At 45.2% G+C, this 25,812-nt stretch overlaps 1 protein-coding gene across 2 annotated transcripts in view; it reads left to right on the top strand.

Annotated features, from left to right (window-relative positions):
* LOC126248237 (LIM and SH3 domain protein Lasp) overlaps positions 1–25,812 on the top strand; it is a 169,706-nt gene that overhangs the window by 13,087 nt on the left and 130,807 nt on the right. For both annotated transcript variants that reach the window (XM_049949073.1, XM_049949072.1), the window contains exon 2: positions 20,264–20,358. In XM_049949073.1, the coding sequence (XP_049805030.1) occupies positions 20,264–20,358 (95 nt within the window). The remainder of the gene's footprint in view (positions 1–20,263; positions 20,359–25,812) is intronic.

Here is a 25,812-nt window from a genome sequence, read left to right as displayed (position 1 = left end):
GGTGTTCATTGGACAAATATATTATACTACAACTGACGTGTGATCACATTTTCACGCAATTTGGGTTCATAGATCCTGATAAATCAGTATCCAAAACAACCACCTGTGGCCGAAATAACGGCATTGATACGCCTGGGCATTGAATCAAACACAGCTTGGATGGCGTGTACAGGTATAGCTGGCCATGCAGCTTCAACACGATACCACAGTTCATCAAGAGTAGTGACGCGTATTGTGACGAGCCAGTTGCTCGGCCACCATTCACCAGACGTTTTCAATTGGTGAGAGATTGGAGAATGTGCTGGCCAGGGCAGCAGTCGAACATTTTCTGTATCCAGAAAGGCCCGTAAAGGACCTGCAACATGCGGTCGTGCATTATCCAGCTGGAATGTAGGGTTTCGCAGAGATCGAATGATGGGTAGAGCCACGGGTCGTAACACATCAGAAATGTAACGTCCACTGTTCAAAGTGCCGTCAACACGAACAAGAGGTGACCGAGACGTGTAACCAATGGCACCCCATACCATCACGCCGGGTGATACGCCAGCATGGCGTTGACAAATACACGCTTCCAATGTGCGTTCACCGCGATGTCGCCAAACACGGATGCGACCATCATACTGCTGAAAACAGAACCTGGATTCATCCGAAAAAATGACGTTTTGCCATTCGTGCACCCAGGTTCGTCGTTGAGTGCACCATCGCAGGCGCTCCTGTCTGTGATGCAGTGTCAAGGGTAACCGCCCCTTGGTCTCCGAGCTGATAGTCCATGCTGCTGCAAACGTCGTCGAACTGTTCGTGCAGATGGTTGTCTTGCAGACGTCCCCATCTACTGACTCAGGGATCAAGATGTGGCTGCACGATCCGTTACAGCCATGTGGATAAGATGCCTGTCATTTCGACTGCTAATGATACGAGGCCGTTGGGATCCAGCACGGCGTTCCGTATTACCCTCCTGAACCCGTAGATTCTATATTCTGCTAACAGTAATTGGATCTCGACCAACGCGAGCAGCAGTGTCGCGATACGATAAACCGCAATCGCGATAGGCGATCTGACCTTTATCGAAGTCGGAAACGTGATGGTACGCATTTCTCCTCCTTACTCGAGGCATCACAACAACGTTTCACCAGGCAACGCCGGTCAACTGCTGTTTGTGTATGAGAAATCGCTTGGAAACTTTCCTTATGTCGACACGTTGTAGGTGTCGCCACCGGCGCCAACCTTATGTGAATGACCTGAAAAGCTAATCATTTGCATATCACAGCATCTTCTTCCTGTCGGTTATATTTCGCGTCTGTAGCACGTCATCTTCGTGGTGTAGTAATTTTAATGGCCAGTAGTGTAAACAGTAGTCTATTCCCGATAGAATTGTTCGGCGAAAGTCCCACTTTTGCGGATAAGAGTATCCGCGCGGATCAACTTAAACTATGACTGGCTTCGAATGTGTCAGATATAGAGCATTTCATGTAGCTCCGTGAGTCGATCGTTCAACCACATTGACTGCAGGGCGGGTATAATGAGGCACCGGCTCTGTTGGTTTTGGATGGAAATGTAGGCAACGTAAGCTGTATCTGTAGAGAAGAAATAACTTAATAAATCTTTGTAAACCGAACTACATTTAAACAGAAACTCTTCCATGAGTGTGTTAGAGAAACTTTTTTTCTCTAGGGCAAACAAAATCAGCACCGACCACAGCAGTTTGATGTAGCTTGGTATCACAGGACAAGTACTTGCATGCCGATAGATTGTGTATTCCTCTTAATTTGCTTGGATGTGCTCTGGGATACATAAACATGTGACGTTCCACACATATCCTTGCTACTGTCATTAAACATTGTCCAAACTTAAAGGCTCATCAGAAAAAGAAATTTCCTAGCAAGTGTCACAACAAATGTTTGTATTATGCCCACTCGTTTGTCGGAGAAATACAACCTTTAACGAACTGGAAATGACTCAGGTGCTGAAAAAATTTCAACAAGTCTCAGGAGAAAAGTCTAGAAATGTGCCACGGAAGGGGGCACGCTATGAAGACAAAGGTCGAGGCAGTCTCACTGGTAGAGAGATAAAAATGAAGTTTAGTGGATAGAGCCAAGGGCCTTGCCACTGTGGTAATGCCGGTTCGTGGCAGATCACCGAAGTGCTGTCGGCACTTGGATGGGTGACCATCCGGTCTGCCAAGTGCTGTTGGCAAGTGGAGTGCCTTGTGAGGTAAACTGAGGAGCTATGTGATTGAGAAGTAGTGGCTCCGGTCTCGTAAACTGATATACGACTGGGAAAGCAGTGTGCTGACCACATGCCCCTCCATATCCGTGTCCAGTGACGCCTTTGCGTTGAGGATGACACGGCGGCCGTTCAGTACAGTTGGGCATTCCAAGGCCTGTTCGGACGGAGTTTAGTTGGGGGATATAGGGCTATTGACCACCAATGGCTATGAAGTAGTAGTGACCAGTCCTCTTGGCAACCAGTCACGTGATCCTTCAGTACAACTGTGATGGTACTATTATCTTGTCACCATCCAGAACACCACCACTTTATTTCTTCTTCTGGAGTTTGCATTGCCCTCTAAGAAACGCACTTCCCTGATAACAATTCTCCAGTGTTGTGTGGTTATCGGTCGTTTTGTTGGAACTGTGCTGGTTGCAAGAGGGCATCTGTAGGGATCTGTACTTTGATTCGTACAGATTTCGTCAGTAAATGGATTCCCCTTCGTACTTCGTTGGGGGCAACAGCCGTTTGTAACGTTTACTTACTTCCAGGCCAGCCACATACTAATGTTGAATTGACTGCATTAATCCTCTTTTCTCCTACTTAGGGACTTCAACGCACACCACCCCCTATGGGGTGGGGGGGGAGGAGGAGGAGGAGGAGGAGGAGGAGGAGGAGGAGGAGGAGGAGGGAGTGCCACTTCATCTGGTAGGGGCGTTCTAATTGACCAGCATCTCACCAACCATGATCTGTGCTTTCTCAGGGATGGTTTCCGTACACACTTCAGTGCTGCCCATGGCACCTTATCAGCTGTTGATCTTACGGTCTCTTCCCCTAATTTTGTGGCTTCAGTATATTGGTCACTGCATGACGACCACTTTCTGGTGATCCTATTGTTTCCTTCCTGGTGCTAGACTGACTACCACATTAGACATTTAACGGAGCTAGTTGGCCATTGTATGCCTCTGCTGTTACATTCGCTGCCTACCTATCTGTTGGATTTCAGAGATGGGGTTGTGCAAGGCGTCTCACATGGATCATCTGCACAGCCAGAACACCTATTACCTTTTCTACAGGTGCGTCCCCCCCCCCCTCCCCCATCGTCAGCCTGTGATGTGGTGTACCAAAGACATTGCAATAGCTATTCAGGAGCGCTGACAATCCCTGCATTTATTGAAATGACATCCAAGCTCAAGCTTATCACTTTTAAGCGACTTTGTGCTAAGGCTCACTATCCAACCAAATATAGTAAGAAGGAATACTTGGGAGAGCTATGTCTCCTCCTTGGGGACGTGTGCCTCATCATCTCGGGCATGGGCCAAGCTCCGTGATCTTAGAGGCTACCAGCGATATACGGCTGTTCTGGGCCTTGTCCTACAGGGTAGTCTTTGTACTGTTTTGGTTCTTGCAGGACATTTTTCGACCCACTTCGCGATACCATTTCATTCTCTTCCCATCTGGCTACTGTTCTACTGCAGAATGACAAGTTGAAGATGTCCCCTTATATTTCACTCCCTACCAATCTGAGACAGATACCATAGTTTAGTTATTCTTAAATATCTCAAAACAGTTACTGACCAATTACCCTGACCAACGATTTGATCTGTAAGCTACTTGAGTGGATGATTGACCACAGATTATGCTGGATTCTCGAATCTCGGGGCTTTGTGTCCTATCATTGTGGTTCCAGGGAGGGACGATCCACAACCATCCATCTCCTCAGGTTGGAAACAGCAGCCCGACAGGCTTTTCCTAAATGTGAACACCTTGTTGCAGTCTTTTACCAGCATAAGGTGTATGACACCACTTGGCGTCATCTCATTTTACTTACCCTCCATGACTGTAGCATCCGAGGACCTTCCCTACAGATTTTTATTCGTCAGTTTCTGCCCTACTGACTGTTCCAGGTTAGTCAGCACTTCATTCAGCTCACCAAGGATCCAAGAGAACGGGGACCCACTGGGCTCTGCATGGAGCGTCACTCCTTCCCTCATTGCCATCAACAGGCTAGTGACCTCTCTTGGCGCACTGGGCACCTGCATTGTCAGCAATTTTTGCTTTTGGTACAGCTCTGTTTGTAGCCTCAGCTGAACGCCAGCTCAAAGGTGCAATTTGACAGGATTTTGCATGGGCTCTTTCTCATGGTTTCCAATTCTCTCTTACAAAAACGCAGGACATGCATTTCTGCCATCGTACCGCAGTCCATCCTGACCCAGAACTGTACTTAAGTACACAGCACCTGGATGTGGTAGCTCAGTCCCGTTTCTTGGGCGTCTTTTTTGATAAAAAGCTGTCTAGGCTGCCCCACATTTATCACCTGAAGACTTGCTGCATGCAAGAGCTTAACGCTCTCTGCTTCCTTGTCCTTTTGCAGTGTGGATCATGCTGCTCTGATCCGTATTTACTGGGCCCTGGTTTCATCCTGAATTGACTATTGTTGCTAGAGTTTTGGCTTTGCGGTTCCTTCAGCTTTGAAACTGTTAGGCCCTCTCCACTATCGTGCCATGTTTCTGGCCACTGGTGCCTTTGACTAATCCTGTAGGAAGTCTCCTTGGTGAAGCAAGGAGCTTCCCTCTTCAGGCTCGATGGTACCAGTACTGGGCTTCTGAGCAGCAGCCATTCAACAATTTCCAGATCGTTCCACTTATTGTCTTTGCATATAGGCAGTGTTGTCCTCCTGATTTCCAGCTTTAGGTGGGATTACGTGTAGAAGTGTAACTTGCTTTCTTTGGCCAAGATCTCCATCTCCCCTCCCAGGACTATGCTTCCCTATGTTTTCTAACATACTCCCCCTTAGATCGTGCCTAGGGCATGGATTAGACGATCTCTTCCACGGTCCTGAAGGGTCACCCTATGACCTTTCAGCGTCTGTTATGTCCAGTTCTTCAGGAGTCCCAGGGTGCCACAATCTTTCTACAAATAGCTCAACTATTCATCCGGTGGGCTATGTTGTTATACATACTGCCAGTATGAAACGCCATTCGCTGGCAGGAAAATGTATTGGTTTTATGGCAGAGCTGACAGCTGTTAGCAGAACCCTCCATTTCATTAAACGTATCTCCCTTGACTCTGTTTTATGTGTTCCGAGTCAGTGATCAGTCTCCAACATGTTGACCAGTGTTATTCTTGCAACCCTTTGGTCTCTACTATTCATGACCTTCTCGCTGACCTTATTCGTACTTCCTGCTTAATTGTCTTCCTCTGGGTGCCAATTCATGTGGGTATCAGGGAATGAACTGGCTGACTATTTGATCAGAGGAGCTGTTACCCTGTGTTCATGGTACTGATCCCAAATATGGAATCCCTGCTTGCTCAGAAATGGAACGACTTCTGATGGGCTATTCCCCCACCTAATACACTAGGAGTAATCAAGCAAACTAATGCAGCATGGCGCCCTTTGTTCCGCTTCTCCTGGAAGGAATATGCAGTCCTATGTCAAGTACACACAGTGATACTAGATTAACCCATAGTTTTCTTTTGTGTTAAGAGCAGCCACCACCACACTGTGGTTGTAGAGCCTTACAGATAATAGCTCATATGTTGGTGGAAAGACTCCCTCCTTTTGCCCCTCCATGCTAAGTATGGACTTGCGGACTCTTTGCCTCTAATATTAGTGGACAGTTCATGAGTAGTTGAACTGGTTATCAGTTTTTTCTCTGCAAGTGGTTTTTATTCTCTGTTGTAAGGTTTTAATCTACCTACAAAGCAGGGGCAGGGTGGTCGGTGATGGGGTGTCACCTGCTATGTGCTAGGTCTGGAGAGCCCAGACCTTACCACCTCGACCAGGGTACTCTTTAATCCCGCGTTTACTATGTTTTAATCGCTTTGAGATTTGGTTTGTCTCCTTTCTGCCCCACCCAGTTTTCTATTCTGGGTGTCTCACTTTGTTGAATAATGTATTATCTTGACTGTACTGGATCAGGAATGGGGCTGCTGTGGGTGTGACATTGCCTATCACATGCAGAGCCCTGGTGCCACAAAGCTGCTGACTTCCTTATCTCCTTCATATTGCGCTTATTATTGATGGTACAAAAGATGTCATTACATTTTTAGCATGCTCACTTTTACTGTTATGAACCCCCACTAGATCAGAAAACGATGTCTGTGGATGTCTTTACTTCTGGATGTCTGGATGAACCACTTCCGGACAGAGGGATTGATGTTGTTGTGGTGTCCCTGACTACTGCCGCCGCCCCCCCCCCCCCCTTTCAAATCTACCAACCATCATAGTTGTCCCATTTTTGCAGACAGTGAACGCTTTGAAGTCCTAGTCTCACATCTCTGCTGCTATGGCATGTCCACACGATTTGTGCTACAGTGACCATTACCCAATCATTTTATTGATTACTCTATTCGAGGCCCACAGATGTTTTACCTAGTTGATCCCTATGAAAATCCAATTGGTACGCTTACTCTACCAAAGCTTTAGTCATGCTTTATAAAGTAAAGGATGTTGACAATATAATGCAAGAAACAGAGTGTGATTGACCATACAGCACATAATGCGATATGCTGTAGTTTCAGACCCTCTCGGCCCAAGTCTGTATTGTGGTGATGTCAAGGAAGAGCGGAGACCATCAGAAACAGAGCATTCAACAATGACGATGACGTCCCTGAGCTAATAATTTAATTTTCTGAAAATCTTGGAGCTCACGCACGTTATTTAATCAAACAATGGAAACGCAGTTGGAAATAGTGCATTGCTTCAATGACTACACATACACTGATCAGCCAAAACATTATGACCACATACCTAATAGCGGTATGTCCATATTCGGCATGGAGAACAGCGGCGACACATTGTGGCGGTACCACATCTGCACACACGTCACCCAATTTCCGTAAATCTAGGGAAGGGGAGTGCAGAGCCCTGACGCCACGTTCAGCCACATCCAAGATATGTCTGATTTGGGTTCAGATCTGGCGAGTTGTAGGGTCAGCGTATCAACAGGAACTCGCCACTATGTTCCTCTCGTTACACTTCTGGTCTTGTGACGTGGCGCATTATCTTGTTATGAAAGCTACTGACGTCGGGAAACATTATAGTCATAAAGGGCTGTACGTGGACAGCAACCAAAGTACAATACTCCCTGGACCTTCACGGTGCCCTGGGCCCATGGATGTCCACATGAATGTTCTCCAGGGCATAATGGAGCCGGCACCAGCTTGTCTCCGTCCTGCAGTATGTGTGTCGAGGAGCTGTTCCCGTGGAAGACAACAGGTTCACGCCCTCTCATCGACATGATGGTGTAGGGGTTCATCAGACCATGCAATGCTCTGCCACCGCGCCAACGCCCAGTGCCGATGGGCTCGTGCCCATTTCAGTCGTAGTGCCCGATGTCGTCGTGTTAACATTAGCACATATATGGGTTGTTGACTGCGGAGGTCCATCGTTAGAAGTGTTCGGTGCACTGTGTGTTCACACCCACTTGTACTTTGCCCAGCATTGAAGTCTAATGTTAGTTTGCCGCAGTTCGCCCCTCTGTCCTGGGGTTGGGTTGTTTTGGGGGAGGAGACCAGACAGCGAGGTTATCGGATTAGGGAAGGACGGGGAAGGAAGTCGGCCGTGCCCTTTCATAGGAACCATCCGGCATTTGCTTGGAGCGATTTAGGGAAATCACGGAAAACCTAAATCACGATAGCCGGACGCGAGACTGAACCTTCGTCCTCCCGAATGAGAGTCCAGTGTGCTAACCACTGCGCCACCTCGCTCGGTCCCCAGTCCTGTATTACCAGTACGCCCAGCCTACGACGTTTGACATCTGTAATAAGGGAGGCCGCCCAGCACCACGACGTAAGGACATAGTTTCACCTTGGTCTCGCCACGTGTTGAAGACACCACAGCACTCCTCGTGCCGACCCTCCAGACCGTCACAATCTGCTCTCGGTCAAATTCAGATTGTGTGCCTTCCCTATCTACACACGAACAGCACGCTCGCTGATACTGCATGCACCGTGCGCGTGTCTGACTAGCAGTCATTTCTCGCCAAGTGACACTGCTATCGCCCGGACGGGTTTATATCGATAGGTCACTGATCATAATGTTCTGGCTGATCAGATGCGAAAGTGTGGAAAAAACTGAGACATATTTTTTAAACGGAAGTCCTTAGTTTTAGATCGAGGAGTAAGTACTTCATAACAGTATTTTCGACATCGCTGAATTATTGATGTACTACACGGAACTATCGGCGTCAAACAATTTTCATCCCGTTTTTACTCGACATAATTTTTAAGAAAAATGACACTTTATCGTTTAACACTCGACAGATATACCTATGACGCCCTGCTTACAGACTGGATCTTACAGTGCACTAGCAATATATAGATACCTCCTTAGGCTCAGGTACCACACAAAACCATATACACTCCTGGAAATTGAAATAAGAACACCGTGCATTCATTGTCCCAGGAAGGGGAAACTTTATTGACACATTCCTGGGGTCAGATACATCACATGATCACACTGACAACCACAGGCACATAGACACACAGACACAGGCAACAGAGCATGCACAATGTCGGCACTAGTACAGTGTATATCCACCTTTCGCAGCAATGCAGGCTGCTATTCTCCCATGGAGACGATCGTAGAGATGCTGGATGTAGTCCTGTGGAACGGCTTGCCATGCCATTTCCACCTGGCGCCTCAGTTGGACCAGCGTTCGTGCTGGACGTGCAGACCGCGTGAGACGACGCTTCATCCAGTCCCAAACATGCTCAATGGGGGACAGATCCGGAGATCTTGCTGGCCAGGGTAATTGACTTACACCTTCTAGAGCACGTTGGGTGGCACGAGATACATGCGGACGTGCATTGTCCTGTTGGAACAGCAAGTTCCCTTGCCGGTCTAGGAATGGTAGAACGATGGGTTCGATGACGGTTTGGATGTACCGTGCACTATTCAGTGTCCCCTCGACGATCACCAGTGGTGTACGGCCAGTGTAGGAGATCGCTCCCCACACCATGATGCCGGGTGTTGGCCCTGTGTGCCTCGGTCGTATGCAGTCCTGATTGTGGCGCTCACCTGCACGGCGCCAAACACGCATATGACCATCATTGGCACCAAGGCAGAAGCGACTCTCATCGCTGAAGACGACACGTCTCCATTCGTCCCTCCATTCACGCCTGTCGCGACACCACTGGAGGCGGGCTGCACGATGTTGGGGCGTGAGCGGAAGACGGCCTAACGGTGTGCGGGACCGTAGCCCAGCTTCATGGAGACGGTTGCGAATGGTCCTCGCCGATACCCCAGGAGCAACAGTGTCCCTAATTTGCTGGGAAGTGGCGGTGCGGTCCTCTACGGCACTGCGTAGGATCCTACGGTCTTGGCGTGCATCCGCGCGTCGCTGCGGTCCGGTCCCAGGTCGACGGGCACGTGCACCTTCCGCCGACCACTGGCGACATCGATGTACTGTGGAGACCTCACGCCCCACGTGTTGAGCAATTCGGCGGTACGTCCACCCGGCCTCCCGCATGCCCACTATACGCCCTCGCTCAAAGTCCGTCAACTGCACATACGGTTCACGTCCACGCTGTCGCGGCATGCTACCAGTGTTAAAAACTGCGATGGAGCTCCGTATGCCACGGCAAACTGGCTGACACTGACGGCGGCGGTGCACAAATGCTGCGCAGCTAGCGCCATTCGACGGCCAACACCGCGGTTCCTGGTGTGTCCGCTGTGCCGTGCGTGTGATCATTGCTTGTACAGCCCTCTCGCAGTGTCCGGAGCAAGTATGGTGGGTCTGACACACCGGTGTCAATGTGTTCTTTTTTCCATTTCCAGGAGTGTACTTCACCTATTACAGTACTATAGCAAAGTACACTCGATTTTTAACAAGATTGGCCTAGAGTTTTTCCTACTTAGTGGACGGAAAGTATCATTGTACCTGGTTTAGACGACGACGAAGAAAACTGTTACGAAAAAGTCTTAAGACAACGCGGTGACACCATATCTTAAACACGTTACTTTTGACACTTCCAGTGTAACCTCCGGCTTTTACTAAACATCTCTTTCTCATAAACATTTAAGTTAGTTCGTACTAAACTTGTCAATCAACATAAATACCACGTTGATCCATAGGGTTAATTTTTGAGTGCTACCCTTTTCACAGTTCAAATAAACGAAATTGAAAAATGTATTGTCGGTCTTACATGTCATTGGCAGCTATTTGTGCTAGAGTTGGATATTATTATGGTCACCAAAATGCCATCTTGTAAGGACCCTTCAGAAGACGTCTCTGAGCATAAAATAGCTATAATTTTTCGCCAACAAAATCGTGGGTGCTGCACTTCTAGAGAATTTGATCTGCCCACTCACAGCCTGAATGCCTGGCTATCCAATAGCTGGAAGCTTTTCAGAACTGCTGTTACAAAACCAACGTGGTTACCACACATAGAGCAGCTCAGGGAAACTTGTATGTGTACATTACTCTTAATACCTCTTTGTAAACACTTCTCGGCGGAAAGGGGGAAGGGAGGGAATTAATATTATAGTAAAATTTTCCTGACATTGTTTTTAACCCTGCTAGACAACAGGTGTGTGGCTTTGTGGTCAGAAACTGCCTCTGTTTTGGCCTTCCAGACCCTGAGCACGTAAGTCGCAAGTTAGCTTGCGACTTACCCTCTCCGGACGAGTCTTATCGTTATTTGATCTTCAGAGATACGTCGCCAAAATCTGTTAACTACTCGTGTAAGCTTTATTTGAGGCTATAAAATCATTATTACACTGCGCTCTTCGTGAATTATTTGGAAAAAAATGAGACCAGCAGAGGTTAGGCTAGAAGAGAAGCAATGGCAAGTGTTTTTACTCTGGCGATAACTTGCCCCCACCTCACCCGTGCCCCACAAATGAGACGACACCTTGGTGTTCGTCTCGACTTAGGTTGGGAAGTGTCCTCCGGTGTGGCATAAAGGATCACACGGACTCTTAATTCATTGCAACAGGTTATATCCGGTCCTCGACTACAACGCAGCCTTTACTCTGATACACACTGGTGGCGGAAAGGACAATGAGTCTGCTATATGTTTATCGACAAAAACGTTCATAAACAACACTCCTGTCCCTCTGTATGCGGCGTCTACACTGCTGAATTAGTTTCAATGCACAGGTCTCATATACTTGCCTCAAACTGACAAATATTTTCCTGCTCACCGATTCCTAGTTTGAAGTTAAATGGTATAGATCCTCGTTTTGGCCCTGGACGGACCAGTAGTGCCAAGAGTTTAGAAAAACCTGGGTATTTTCTAAAAGAAACGCAGTGGATAAAATTGCGTTTTTGTGTGTTTTATTGATTCTTAAATTTTTTTGTATCGGTGATTAAATAGTTGAATTGTGATGTAGGTATGTGGCGTCTGTTCTGTCTGAACAATGCTTGTAGGTTGCTGAAGACCAGATTTCTCTTGATAATGAGAAGAAGCTAAATTCCTATGAGTAATCTGCTCAAAATGCTAACCCATTCATAAATCTTCCTTATTGGTGCCTCTTTTCTTGCCATACCAGCACTGCATGCATTGAGAGAATCTTCTCCACGTATGGGCTTGTTTCTTCAAAATTAAGAAGTAATTTAGGAGCGAAAAGAGCCGAGAAATTAGTCGATATCTACAAATTACTGCATACTACTAAAAAGTAGTAAATTGTACTTCAGTTAGATGGTTGGTAAATTTGGGGGAGGGGGCCAAACAGAGGGGTCATCCGTCCCATCGGATTAGTGAATGATGGGGAAGGAAGTCGGCCGTGCCCTTTCGAAGGAACCATCCCGGCATTTGCCTGAAGCGATTTAGGAAAATCACGGAAAACCTAAATCAGGATAGCCGGACGCGTGTTTGAACCGTCCAGTGCGCTAGCCACTGCTCCGCCTCGCCCCGTTGTACTTTAGTCATGTTCAGTCTAAATCACATTATAGGTTTTGTTTTTTCTCCAGGAAGTGTAAATGTTACTTAGCTGTGTCTTTTATGTTGCAAGAAAAGTTAAAACACAGTATTAATAAATTTTTGTGAATAAATGTGGCTTTTGTTAAAATTGTGGAAGGCTAACTATGTAACATTCTGTATGTTAATTAAATATCCGTAATTAAGTATAGTTGAGTTTTGGCGTTTCCTTTGAATGGGTTTTTAAAAACCCCCGTTTTTTATCTGGTTGGGTTAAAGTAAAACACTGGTCAGGCCCTCCGTGTCGTCATCTGCCAATGGCGTCATAGGATATGTGGTCAGCACACCGCTTTCCCGGTCGTTGTGGGGTTTCTTGACTTGCGGACCGCTACTGATGGGTCGAGTAGCGCCTCAGTTGTGGCGAGACTGAGTGTGCCCCGTACTAGTCTTCCCTCAGAGAAGTCCCTGGCATTATGTACCAGGAATCGAACCTGTGTCCCGCGTATGCAGTAGTTGCAAAGGCCGATCTAAAATTCCACATAGGCGTACCTTTGATCTGTGCCATTCATGAACTTCCATACAACCTTTGCAATACACGAATGTGTGTGGTCTTCTTGACGCCGAGGCACGTATGCATCACGGGCAGTGTCCGTCCTACTAAATTCAGGAAAGTTCTACCTGGTCCTCCTGCCAGCACAAACTGACACCGGATCTTCAAATATACTGAAGTAAAACCACCATCCGCCATTTATGTGGCAGCGTTAGCTCTTCATCGGACACCATCCATATTACTCGCATAACTTGTGGCTCGTCGATTGTGAGAGTGAAAGGACTAACAACCATGTCGTTCAGCCCCTTGAACACCTGTCATCAGCGTCGTCAGACATGCGCGGATTTTCCTTCCTTACCCCACCAAACACCCTCTTCGATGTAGTACGTCACTGGAAATAAAGTAAATCTCTTCGCATGTAGGCACTGATAGAAGAATGTGACCTGCCTGCCGCCCAGTCATTCACGGTCCAGTAACATTGTAACCACCGACCACCGCCTATGTTAGACGTCAACGTGCAATAATCAGACTAGGTGGCAGCACTATCAGTGGAGGGTGTATAAAGTGTTTCGGATGGGGGGGGGGGGGGTGCGGAAGACAGTGCAGTCATTGTCATAATGCTGAATCGGAGCGATTTATCTGACGTCCAGATGACGTGACCATCGGCTTTCCGGCCAAGGGTGGAAACATTTCCGAAACGGCGTAGCTCGTAAACAGTTCGCTTGCCGCCCTGGTTAAAGTACACCGTGCACAGCAAAATAGCGCTATCCAAAATCGACGTCGAGGCACCTGTGATGCACCACTGGCCATAGATGAGAGGGTTTAGAGACGGCTGCAAAGATGCGTACGGGCGAGCAGACGTGAAACTGTTGAGCAATTGAACGCTCAGATGAACAAAAGGACTATCAACAATGTCTAATTGTGTGCATGTCAGAAGCTGTTGGGGCTCATATGCGTCCTCAAGAGGTTGGGGGGGGGGGGGGGGCAGGGAGGGCGCCATTTACTCCCTACTTGAATGATGGATACAGACTTCTTGTTCTTTACAGAATTCTGACGCATTTCTAAAGCTGTTTGTCTTCGATGATACTACTACAAAATATAAAATTGTTGAGTGGAACGGTGAAAACTGTAGCATTAGAAAGCACCATTAACTAGGATTTGTGTATTGTCAGGCTCTTAACGCTAAATGATACCACTTCCATGTCACTGGACGGTTTTGTCGCTGTTCTGCACTCCTGGCGGATGCGGGCCTTCACAGAACGTAGCGAACATGGAGTCCTCAATCCATCTTTCGTCGCTTCCTAACACAACCGTTATCGAGTTGCGGAAAGGGACCATTTAAAGACCGACCACATAGTAAAAGTTCCTGCAATATATCTGCCTGAAATCCGTTTCCCATTCATTAAAGAATTCGTCTCTTTGTCCTGCTGAACAACTTGATCAAAACAGAAATAGTTTGTTTAGACGGTCTTGAACAGTTGTAAAAAGTCTCTGTTGCTCCATCGTGGCTGCGGGAGAGCGGCCGTCAGATATTTACCACCACCACCATGACGAGTTCATGAGCAAAAAAGAATATTACAGATGACATCAAAGTTGAGTGGCTCTTTTTAGGTTCATTTTCTATTTCTCCAGTTTCAGGCGTATTAATCAGTGACAGTTTTCGCTGGTTACTTTCGTTGATACATAACAGTATTTCTTCAACGTCAGATTTTCAGTATCAAGCCAGAACAATCCGTATATTAACAGGCTGAATACGCTGTATTTAATCATGTGAAATTTCAATGAATTAAAAACATCAGCTGTGTACGGGAAGTTGATAGAAATTAACGGGGGGAGTTGAAAATGTGTGCCCAAGTGGGATTCGAACATGGGATCTCCTGCGTACTAGCCAGGCGCTCTAACCCCTAAGCCATCTAGGAGACAGTAGTTAGCGCGGATTTATCACAAGCACTCCCCCCCCCCCCCTCCCTCCAAGCAGACCCACATTCTCCATATACTCAACACACTACGAAAGTAGTGTTCCCTGCCCATTAATCTCAATGCTGCTGGTAAGGCCTATTCCCGCTTGTGTTCGAGCGTGTGCATCCGCACAGAAATGATTCTTGGCTTGTGTTTGCCTTAATTGTATGTGTATGTCCGAAAGAAGACACAAAGACACAATACACATGTAATCACGTTGTGGTTGAACTTTCATTTTGTCCATGTTTGCCGCCTTATATACAAACTTCTGTTGCACAATCACGTACAGTCCATAACTTAGACGACATGTTCCTTGTTTTTAAGGAATATATTGCCAAAATGTACAGTCGTGGACAAAACCAGCGAGACCCCTCGCCTCTTAGTTATGCTGATCCGCACAGCTTTAAAGTCTGCTACACAGGCAAGGGGACGAAGTGCTACCAACATAGTATGCGCAGGCGTGAAATTGAAAAAGTATCCGAACTATGTCAGGCCATATTAATGCTGAATGTGTGTTAAACACAACACGTAAATATAAGATATAAATGAAAGAAGAAAACTAATTAGTATTAACTGTACTACTAAAAATGAATTTCAGCTTCTCGAGATCACATAACTGTTTTAGTAATACAAAGTACCCCATATCGTTACGGATTAGGAAAATAATATGCGCATTCGGCCGCGAAACGGTCTGTGTCAACGTTCAGACTAGTCATACTGGATTACCGTTGCTGACCTACCATGAACGTGTGCAAATTTAGCAATGCGTGAAGATTCATAACGAAATTCAGTTAAAAATCATTCAGTGCCACACTTAAGTCAATTCATATTGACATCCACAGGGCGCCGGTACAGAATAAAGGTAGCAGTAAAACGTATTGGGGGCGCGATAATTTCTTCAAATTTCTTTAATCAATCTGTCTCCATCGAGATTAGAACCGAAAACAAACCAGACCTCCCTTGCAGTATCACACACCTTTCACTACGCTAGCAGACAACCCAGGCAAACGGCCATCTATTATTACCCCAGACACGAATAAGTCACCAATTTCACAATGAAAATGGCAAAATGATCTGCAGTTTCTGTTGCATAGAGCTTTCTAATTGTAGTGTTTACCAGAACTTTCAGCAAATTGTGTGAAACGGGTATTCTTAAAAGTTCCCGTTTTTCTTTTGAACATGTAGTTAAACAACCTGTGAAGGAACAGCAGCACATTGTTGCATTGGAGCGGCATAGTCCTACTACTAGCACACGGCGACTTTGTCCACGTCTGAAGTCCGCAGCTCGTGCTCTAGGGGGTAGCGTTGCTGCTTCTGGATCACGGGGTCCCGGATTAGATTCCTGACCGCGTGTAACCCACGTGTTTGCGTGGTAAAGTAAGTACGGTGTACGCGTTCGTGGAAAAAGTGTTTGCGCAGCAATCGTAGACATAATTTAACCGAGGCGGAATAAGGGGAACCAGTCCGCATTCGCCAAGGCGGATGGAAAACCGCCTTAAAACCCATCCACAGACGGGCCGGCACACCGGATCTCGACACTAATCCGCCGGGCGGATTCGTGCCGGGGAGCAGCACGCCTTCCCGCCCGGAAAGCAGTGCGTTAGTTCGCACGGCTAACCGGGTGGGCTTTACAGAAAACAATTTACCTTAAATGTGTTCTCTCGGAAACCATTCGGATTAGGGTATATGCCCATATGAAATTCCTTGCTTCAAATGATATCTATCATGTCCCTGAATACTGAACATTCCTCCTTGGACGCCCTGTAGATAAGGAAATGTTTCTACATTGGGCAAACAGTTCTTTTTGCTGTAATACCCAAACATATTTCGTAGATACAAATGATAAACTGGAGTTAAGTAATAGTTGTACTGCGAATGTCAGACGGCTATATGAACATAGGCATTGAACACTGAGATATATATATATATAATATATATATATATATATATATATATATATATATATATATATATATATATATATATATATATATATATAATTTCCTGTCAGTATTATTTAATACTTTTATTGATGAGCCGGCCGTTGTGGCGGTGCGGTTCTAGGCGCTACAGTCTGGAACCGCGTGACCGCTACGGTCGCAAGTTCGAATCCTGCCTGGGGCATGGCTGTGTGTAATGTCCTTAGGTTAGTTAGGTTTAAGTAGTTCTAGGGGACTGATGACCTCAGATATTAAGTCCCATAGTGCTCAGAGCCATTTGAACCGTTTTATTGATGTAAATACCATATCTCAAACTGATATGTATATGGTGCAAAAGTTCTTTGTGTGTTATTTGACAGAGTAAATGAACCCACTGAAGATGGAAAAACGTGTTTGGACATTAAAACAAGAATTGTTCGTTAAATGCAAAACATAATTTCCACATTATATACGCAGCATTTAACCATGAGGCTGAAAATACAGATCATTAAATGAGAAAGGATGTATTCATATTAGTATCATTATTTGCTTTGATTATATGCGTGCCTTTTGAGATGCAGTAAGTCTGGTGTACATAGTGTCAAATTCATAGGGCAAGGCTTGTTTTTAGACTCATAAAATCAGTAGTATGAAAAAATTCTAGTTTTAGAATATTGCCCCCTCTTACATAAATATTATCCGAATGAATTATTTGCACGATTTCTTCATGACCACGTAATTTGTATGAAGACCTGAAAAGGTATTCACTGTAGATCGTTTTCCATGAAGACGACGGAGCAGCGTGTTGCAGTGGATTCGGATTCGTATTCGGGAGAGGTAGAGCTGTAATTCTCGTGGAGTGGTCCAGATTAGTACTTTCCTTAGTTTCTCTACATCACCCAGTGCGAATGCAGAGACTCTGCCATTGGAAAGGGCATGCCTGATTTCATCTCCCACCCTTCTTCAGGTTGAGCTCGTATTCCATCCTTCATGATAACAATGTTGAATTTTAGTCCTTCCTCCCTTTCAAGAAGAGGCTCTGTTATTTCACACTCAGATTTCTGCATATGAATTCGTATTCGTTGTATCACCTTAAAAATACATTTGACCGTCCTGGTACCGTCAAATGCGATACGTGCTTGTGGAGCAGCCCACGTCTTAGATCAACCCTGTGCATGACAGCAGCCGGTAGAAATATCCACTTCATAAGTTTGGCAAAATTGACTCAGAGGCTCTCTCTGTACATTTAACTACAAATGAAAAGATTCGAGGTTGATTCCTTGGACGCTCCAGATTTTTTCCTGCAAAGTAGAATGAAAAATGCCAATTTGCTCTCTGATAATTTGTACGACCTGGAAAGGTATTCCCATTAGAAAGTTTTCGTCAAACGCTACCTTTAAACTGTTGGTATCCCTAGAACTACCTGGGCAAGAAACTTCAGATGTTGGAGGAAGACAGGCATATCACCTCCAGTAGACAACGTTAATTAAAGCATCCTGCTGTTGGCCCGGCCGGTGTGGCCGTGCGGTTCTAGGCGCTTGAATCTGGAAATCGCGTGACCGCTACGGTCGCAGGTTCGAATCCTGCCTCGGGCATGGATGTGTGTGGTGTCCTTAGGTTAGTTAGGTTTAAGTAGTTCTAAGTTCTAGGGGACTGATGACCTCAGATGTTAAGTCCCATAGTGCTCAGAGCCATTTGAACCTGCTGTGGGAACCGACCTTCCGGCTGGGGACAGCTTTACCTGAGAATGTTTCACTGTTGTTCTCGGTCAATCAAAGAAGGCCCTATTCCGTTGGGAAACAAGATAACATTGGAGTTCAGGACATGATCTGGCGGTTGCTATAGCCAAGAAGGCTTCTCAGAAATTGTCCAGTAGCCTATTATACCAGTTTCGTAAGCACAATAGGCTTCACAATGGTCAAATGGGGCAAGTTAAGATTGGTGGAACAGACCAATGGCCGCGACCCATATAGGTGGGTTGCTGTTGTCTTCAGCCATTACACGGAAGAAAGGAAGGAAGATTATTGTGTAACGTCCCATGACAACGGGCTCATTAGAAACTGAGCACAAGCTCGGTTTGTTTTTGTTGATGATGGGGCAGGAAATCGGTCGTGCCGCTTTCAAAAGAACCGTTCCGGTATTTGCCTGCAGCGATTTAGGGAAATACGAAAAACCTAAATCTGGATAGCCGAGCGGGGATTTGAACTGCTGTCCTCCAGAATGAGAGTGCAGTGTGCTAACCAGTGAGCCACCCCGCTCGGTTTGAGTAATGGAGATAGTTGGGTGGCACATGACTTCCCTGCTTTGAGGTCAGAAAGTGGTACTTCGTGTTTGTCTTAATGGAAAAAAAATCGTGTAACACTTTCTTCATACGCTGACTAAAAGGAGTCCTGATACATTTGAATAGCCGCCAGATGCCTCAACTGACGACTAGAAAAAAGCCTAGGTTGTTTCAGGTCTCTATTGTAACAATAGTCCTTTAAATTATGGCGTCCTAAATTACGACGACGTTGTTGATACATATTGCTTGTTTATGCAAGCTATGTTGTCTGTTTTGTTTTTTAATCCCCCAATTATTTATCTGTAACCTTGCATTATATTTGTTAAACTTTGCATTTTGTTAGTTACGGGGGTTGCTATAGCCAAGATTGTAGATAGTGATTTAAGGAGTTTCTCTGTTTTTAACTATAATCGCCAACCTACGTTCCATGTAGGAGTAGCAGGACTTAATGCTGGTAATTGTAGTTCCCTTTCCCAGTATTTACTCAGCATGACGATCGGAAGTATTGGCGTCAAGTTGCTGACCAGACAATGTGCCACGTATTAAATCCCATTTTCGGAGTTTTCATGAGATGATGGTATATCAGTCAAATTAAATGTAGCTCATCAGCGCCCTTCCCCACCGCCCCTTAGCCCACAGTTCCCTTATCCCTCCCCTCACCCCCCCCCTCCCCTTATAGAAACAATCATGTAGGCTGTTTCATTCTCCCTTTCATTTTCGTGATTGTATGAGACTGCAAATAGGCAGTATATACCGATGTTACAGATGGAGAAAGGTGTATGAAAGGAGCCCATTACTGACTCATGAGACGACGTAACGCTACATCGTGGAAAAAAATAGAACCCAGGCACAGCTGCTTGATTCTGAGAATAGTATTTACCACTTAATCATCTCTCTTATGTAGAAATAAAGGATAACATCAACATTTGTTATCCACTGAATTACTTAATAGCATTTCTTTCCGCTTTTTGGCATGTCAAGAGATGAAATTCTGCCATAAGAGCCGGCGTGTTGCTAACCTAGTATTTTTTTTTTTACGTTCGCGTGAAATATATGTGCATTTTACATAGTGTAGCACGTGTATTGAATTGACGAATGAAACAGTAGAACAGTGCGCTGAAAAAACAGCCTTACGTTTAGACTCTGGGAAATGTGTGTTGCCTAACTATATGTGCTTTGGATGGCAGTTTTTTCCTGGGACGCCTATGTGGTACACAGATCTCTCGGCCGCTAATATCGGCTTTCGGGACAGAAGTAACTGCTTCTGTATAAAGCGACTCCTCACTTCTCACGCTTCTGATTCGAACCTGTAGTATTGGTGTGTCTGCATGTCAAAGATGATGATAGTTCACTTGCGGAGGTAGAACCGGAGTTAAATAAATACATTGTTGTATAACGTATTTAAAGTTGGTATGTTTCATGTTAAGAATTTAAGGTGTGACTAATGCTGTGTGTGCTAATGTAAGATTTGAATTCTAGGTGTGGCACAAGCTCTGTTTCAAATGCCAAGTCTGCAACATGACGCTCAGCATGAAGACGTACAAAGGCTTCAACAAGCAGCCTTACTGCGAAGCGTAAGTGTTAACACGATTCACTGTTTTGTGATATAAGGCTTGTATAAGATACAGGTCAGTCTTGATTTTTCAATTTACAGCGAGATGAAGGACCAGTCTTTGTAAGACGTAAATTTTATTTTTGCCAGTTATTTCGTATTAAAATAGTTCTCTTGATTTTTATAAGCTGAAAAGAGTACTTTGACTAGTTTTCTTCTGTAAGTATCTTACTTGCTGTGTCTCACCACCACAGATCTTCAATCGCCAATGAGTACACTGTTATCCATAGTGTAGATCTAGGACTCTACGTTCAGTCCGCGACATTCGGACCTGAATGTCAAATCAAACACCTTTAAGCCGTCTAATTTCAAAACCGGTAGCCAAAACTGGTAGCCGAATAAAATAAATTTGGAAATTAGATGCCTGAAAGGTGTTGGATTTGACATTCTGTACTGAACAGCGGAGTCCCGAACACTCTCTGAAAATATGACTATAAACAGTCATTCAGACCTGTTGCTAAAATTATTAGATTTCGTTTTGACATAGAAGTTTGCTGTTAACGACGTACTAGCCATTCAGCGATGATTTAACACTTTGTTAGGCATAGGATATAATATGTCAATCTAGGTTTTCTCGTAGAGCTTACTGACGAGGCCTTAAGCCGCGTGGCAGTGTCGCCTCGAAGTGACATGAAGTTTCCTATTCATTTTCATGCGATGTCATGAAAGAAACTCACTGAAACGTTGCTGACGATTCAAAATGAATTCGTCAAATAGTGTACTATCTATATTGTCGGAATGTCTCCATTGATGGTGTGAATATATACAGGCAAAGGTGTCGAAGATTGTAGATAGTGAAGACTTACTTATTCAGTTTTTCCTGTGTGCTTTGTAGTTTAAAAGTCTAAACTTTATGTGTTTCTGTATTTGAGCCAGTCTCGCGTTTTAATACTGTGCGACGTAGAGTTCGGCTGTTTTCGGTATGGAGAGGGACTGGAACTGCTGTGTTTGAATGCGAGTTGAGTTACTGGGCCTTCACTCACAGCTCCAGGGGGTGCTCGCTTTGGTTGTGCAGGTAGAGGCTTTTGCCTATGGGCATCACTGCGCGTTCTCTCCATTATTGTGGTCGCCCCGGGTACTGCTCGCACTGAGATTGACCTCACACCCATGATAAGAGTGGGAGGTCATTCCAAGGGGTGGCAGGCAGCGAAACACTTTCTGGGGGGCCGATCGAGGTTCGCCTGATGAACAGGTTTCAGGTGCTGACTGTGTCTGATAAACATCATGAGCCAGGCACAGTCGCCTGCCCTGTTTCAGGGGAAGCCTCTCTTCCTGAAAGATCTAGGCAGTCAGAGACATAGTATTACCGGTATTTGGGAGCTCCAACGTTAGGCGCGTAATGCGCCCTTGGAGATACGGTTGCAAAGGAGAGGAAGTAATCCAGTGTGCACTCTGAGCATACCGGGAGAAGTCATTCAAGACGGGGAACAGGGGTTTCCGGATGCCACGAAGAGCACAGGATGCAGCCAACTGTAAGTGGTGGCTCATTTTGGTACTAATGATGTTTGTCGCTCTGGATAGGAAGAGATTCTCTCCGATTTCGGGTGGCTAACTGAAGTGATCGGTACAGCCAGTCTTGCTTGCGACACGAAGGCGGAGCTTGCCATCTGTAGCGTTCTCTACAATACCGATTGTGAACCTTTGGTACAGAGCCGAGTGAAGGGACTGAATCAGATGCTGTAAAGGTTCTGTCACCCATGTAGGCTGCAGATTCCTTTACTTGGGCTACACGGTGGTGGGTTTCGATTTCCGCCAGGAGTCCACTACACACAGGAAGCAGCTACACCGGTAGTGGGGGCTGTGTGGAAGGGACCTTTTTTAGGTTAGAGGCTCTCGGGAAGCGACAAAGGGCGTCGATATAAAAAGGGTGCAGGGCAAACACAGGACGAGGGTAGACCATACCTAGAAACAGTTAGTACTGTAGTTGTAAATTGTCGTAGCTGTATGAGGAAAGAACCAAGGCTCCAAGCGCTGAAAAGAAACACTGAATCTCAGATCGTTATAGGTACAGAAAACTGACAAAAGCCAGAGGTAAATTCAGTCGAAATATTTAGAGGACTAGCCGTGTTCAGGTAAGATGCATTAAATAAATTGGAGTGTTTCTTGCTGTCAGAATTAGTTTACCACGTAGTGAAATTGAAGTAGATAGTTTCTGTGAGCTCGTTTGGGTAGAAGCTATACTTCACAACCGGAATAAATTATTAATTGGTTCTTCTACTGACCCTCGCCAATGATGATAGTTGCTGAACAATTCAAAGAAAACTTGACGGTCGTTTCAGTTAAGTACTCAACTCACACAGTAATCGTTTGTGGTGACTTCAATCTACTTTAGATATGTTGACGAAAATACATGTTACAAGCAGGTGGTAGGCATAAAACGTCGTCCGAAACAGTACTAAATGCTTTCTCAGAAAATTATTTTGCACAAATCGTTCAGGAGCCTACTCTAAATGTAAAAGGTTGCGAAAATATCCTTGATATCATAGCAACAACTAAGCCTAGCAACTAGGGAGCATCATAGTGCTTACAGGGATTAGTGAACACAATGACGTTGTAGCAAGAGTGAATACCGTAACACCTTAATCCACCAAAAATAAATGCAAAATATTACTATTTAAAAAAGAGAATTCGCTTGACGCCTTCCTAAGAGACAATTCTCCTCTCCATCCAATCATGCTATCCATGTAAGCGTATACCAGATGTGATTTAAATTCAAAAGAAATGGACATCAAATGTTCAGAATTGAGGAAGTTTTGCAAAAGCTTGAAATTTAGCGCGATCTTCAATGAGAGATGCTTTTAATCGTTCCCATAACGAAACTTCTCGAAATATGGCAGAAAGCCCTAAGCGATTGCGGTCGTATGTAAATTACACCGTAAAGACGCAATCAGTTCGTTCACTGTGCGATAGCAATGGTAATGTTACTGATAAGTTCCACTGAAGCAGAGTTGCTAAAGAAGGTTTACAGAAATTCCTTCACTAAAGTGGTAGTAAATGTTCTCGAATTCGAATAAAGAACAATTGCCAAAATGAGTAACTTAGAAGCAAGAGTCATAGGTGTAGCGAAGCAGCTTAAATCAGTTACAGGCAAGGCCTCTGTTCCAGATTGTATACCAGTTAGGTTCCTGTCTGTATTCTGATACAGTAGCTCCAGACTTAACATTTACAACCGCTCGTTCGTCGAAAGATCGGTACCCAAAGACTGGAAGTTGCTCAGGACACACCAGTAACAAAGAAAGTAAATAGGAGTAATCCGCTGAATTGCTGACCCACATAACTAAAGTCCATTTACAGTAGGATTTTAGAACATACGCTGTGTTACAATATTAAGAATTACCTCGAAGAAAAAGATATATTGACAAATAGCGAATACGTTATCAGAAAATAACGTTCTTGCGAGGCACAGGTAGCTCTTTATGCTCACGAAGTAATAAGTGCTATGGACGTGAGGTGTCAAACTGATTCCATATTTTTAGATTTCCGGAAGGATTTTTGACACCGTTCCTCACAAGCGACTTCTGATCAATTGCGTGCCTATAGCGTGTCGTCTCAGTTGTGCAACAGGATTCGTGATTGCCTGTCAGAAAGGTCACAGTTCGTAGTAACTGATGGAAAGTCCTCGAGTAAAACAGAAGTTATTCCTGGCGTTCCCCAAGGAAGTGTTACAGGCCCTTTGTTTTTCCTGATATACATAAACGATTTAGGAGACAATGTGAGCAGCCTTCTTAGATGGTGTGCAGAAGATGCTGACGTGTAACGTCTTCTAAAAGTCGCCACATCAAACCCAGGTGCGAAAAGTGGCGATTGACTACAAATAGTAAAAAAATATGAAAGTCATCCACATGAGTACTAAAAGGAATCCGCTAAATTTCGATTACACGATAAATTTCACATATCTGAAGGCTTACATGATAAAGCTGTAGCATATGAAGGCTGTGAAGTCAACAATACACTTAGTTCCTATTTACATTATTAATAACTGTAATACCTATCTCATAGATCATGTTGGTGGGAAACCGAAGCAAAGACAGTAAATTTTTGAGAGAACACGTAGGAAATGCAACGTGTCTACTAGAGACTGTCAACACCACGCTTCTTCGCCCTCTTGTGGAGAATTGTTGCACGGTATGGGATCCACATAAGATAGGATTGACGGAAGACACCGATATAGTTCAAAGAAGTGCAGTTCGTTTAGTATTATCGCGAAATAGAGGAGAGGGTGTCACAGATGTGATACGAGAATTAGGGTGGCAATCATTAAAACAAAGGCGTTTTTCGTTGCGACGGGACCGTCTCTTGAAATTTCAGTCACCAGCTTTCTCCTCAGACTGCGAAAATATTTTGTTGGCCCGCACCTACTCAGGGAGAAATGATCATCATAATAAAATAAGAGTAATTTCGCACGCAGAGGTTTAATGTTCGTTTTTTCCCTCGCGCTGTTAGTGTGTGGAACGGTTGAGAAATAGCTTGAATGTGGTTCGATGAACAATCTGCCAGGTATTCAGCTGTGAATTGGAGTCTAACCATGTAGATAAATACACTGAGGCGCCAAAGAAACTGGTAAAAACCATGCGTATTAAAATACAGAGATACGTAAACAGGCAGAATACGACGCTGCGGTCGGCAACGCTTGTGTAAGAAAAGTGTCTGGTGCAATTGTTAGATCGGTTACTGCTGCTACAGTGGCAGGTCATAAAGATTTGAGTTTGGACGTGATGTTACAGTCGCTGCAACAGCAATGGGACACAGCATCTCCGAGGTAGCGATGAAGTGGGATTTTCCCTCCGACAATTTCACGAGCGTACCGTGAATATCAGGAATCCGGCTAAACAACAAATATCCTACATCGCTGCAGCCGGATAAGATGCTGCAAGTACGGGACCAGTGACGACTGTAGGGAATCGTTCAACGTAAGAGAAGTGCAACCCTTCCGCAAACTGCTGCAGATTTCAATGTTGGGCCATCAACAAGTATCAGTGTGCGAACCCTTCAACGAAATACAGAATACAGTACCCTTGCTGACGGCACGATACCAAGCTTTACGCCTCGCCTGGGCTCGTCAACACAGACATTCGACGGTTGATGACTGGAAACCTGTTGCCAGCTCGGACCAGTCTTTTTTCAAGTTACACCGAGCAGATGGATGTATACGGATATGGAGACAACTTCATGAATATATGGGCCCTGCATGTCAGCAGGGGACTGGTGGAGGCTCTGTAATGGTGTGGTGCTGGGCAGTTGGAGTATTATGATCCCTGATAGTCTAGATACGACTTTGACAGGTGACACATACATACGTAAGCATTCTGTCTGATAACCTGCATCCATTCATGTCCATTGTGCATTCCGGTGGACTTAGGCAATTCCAGAAGGACAATGCGACACCTCACACGTCCAGAACTGCTACAGAATTGCT

Source organism: Schistocerca nitens, chromosome 3 (genome assembly GCF_023898315.1).
Source record: "Schistocerca nitens isolate TAMUIC-IGC-003100 chromosome 3, iqSchNite1.1, whole genome shotgun sequence".
Taxonomy (NCBI): Eukaryota; Metazoa; Arthropoda; class Insecta; order Orthoptera; family Acrididae; genus Schistocerca; species Schistocerca nitens.
This window is presented reverse-complemented; position numbering and strand designations above follow the sequence as displayed.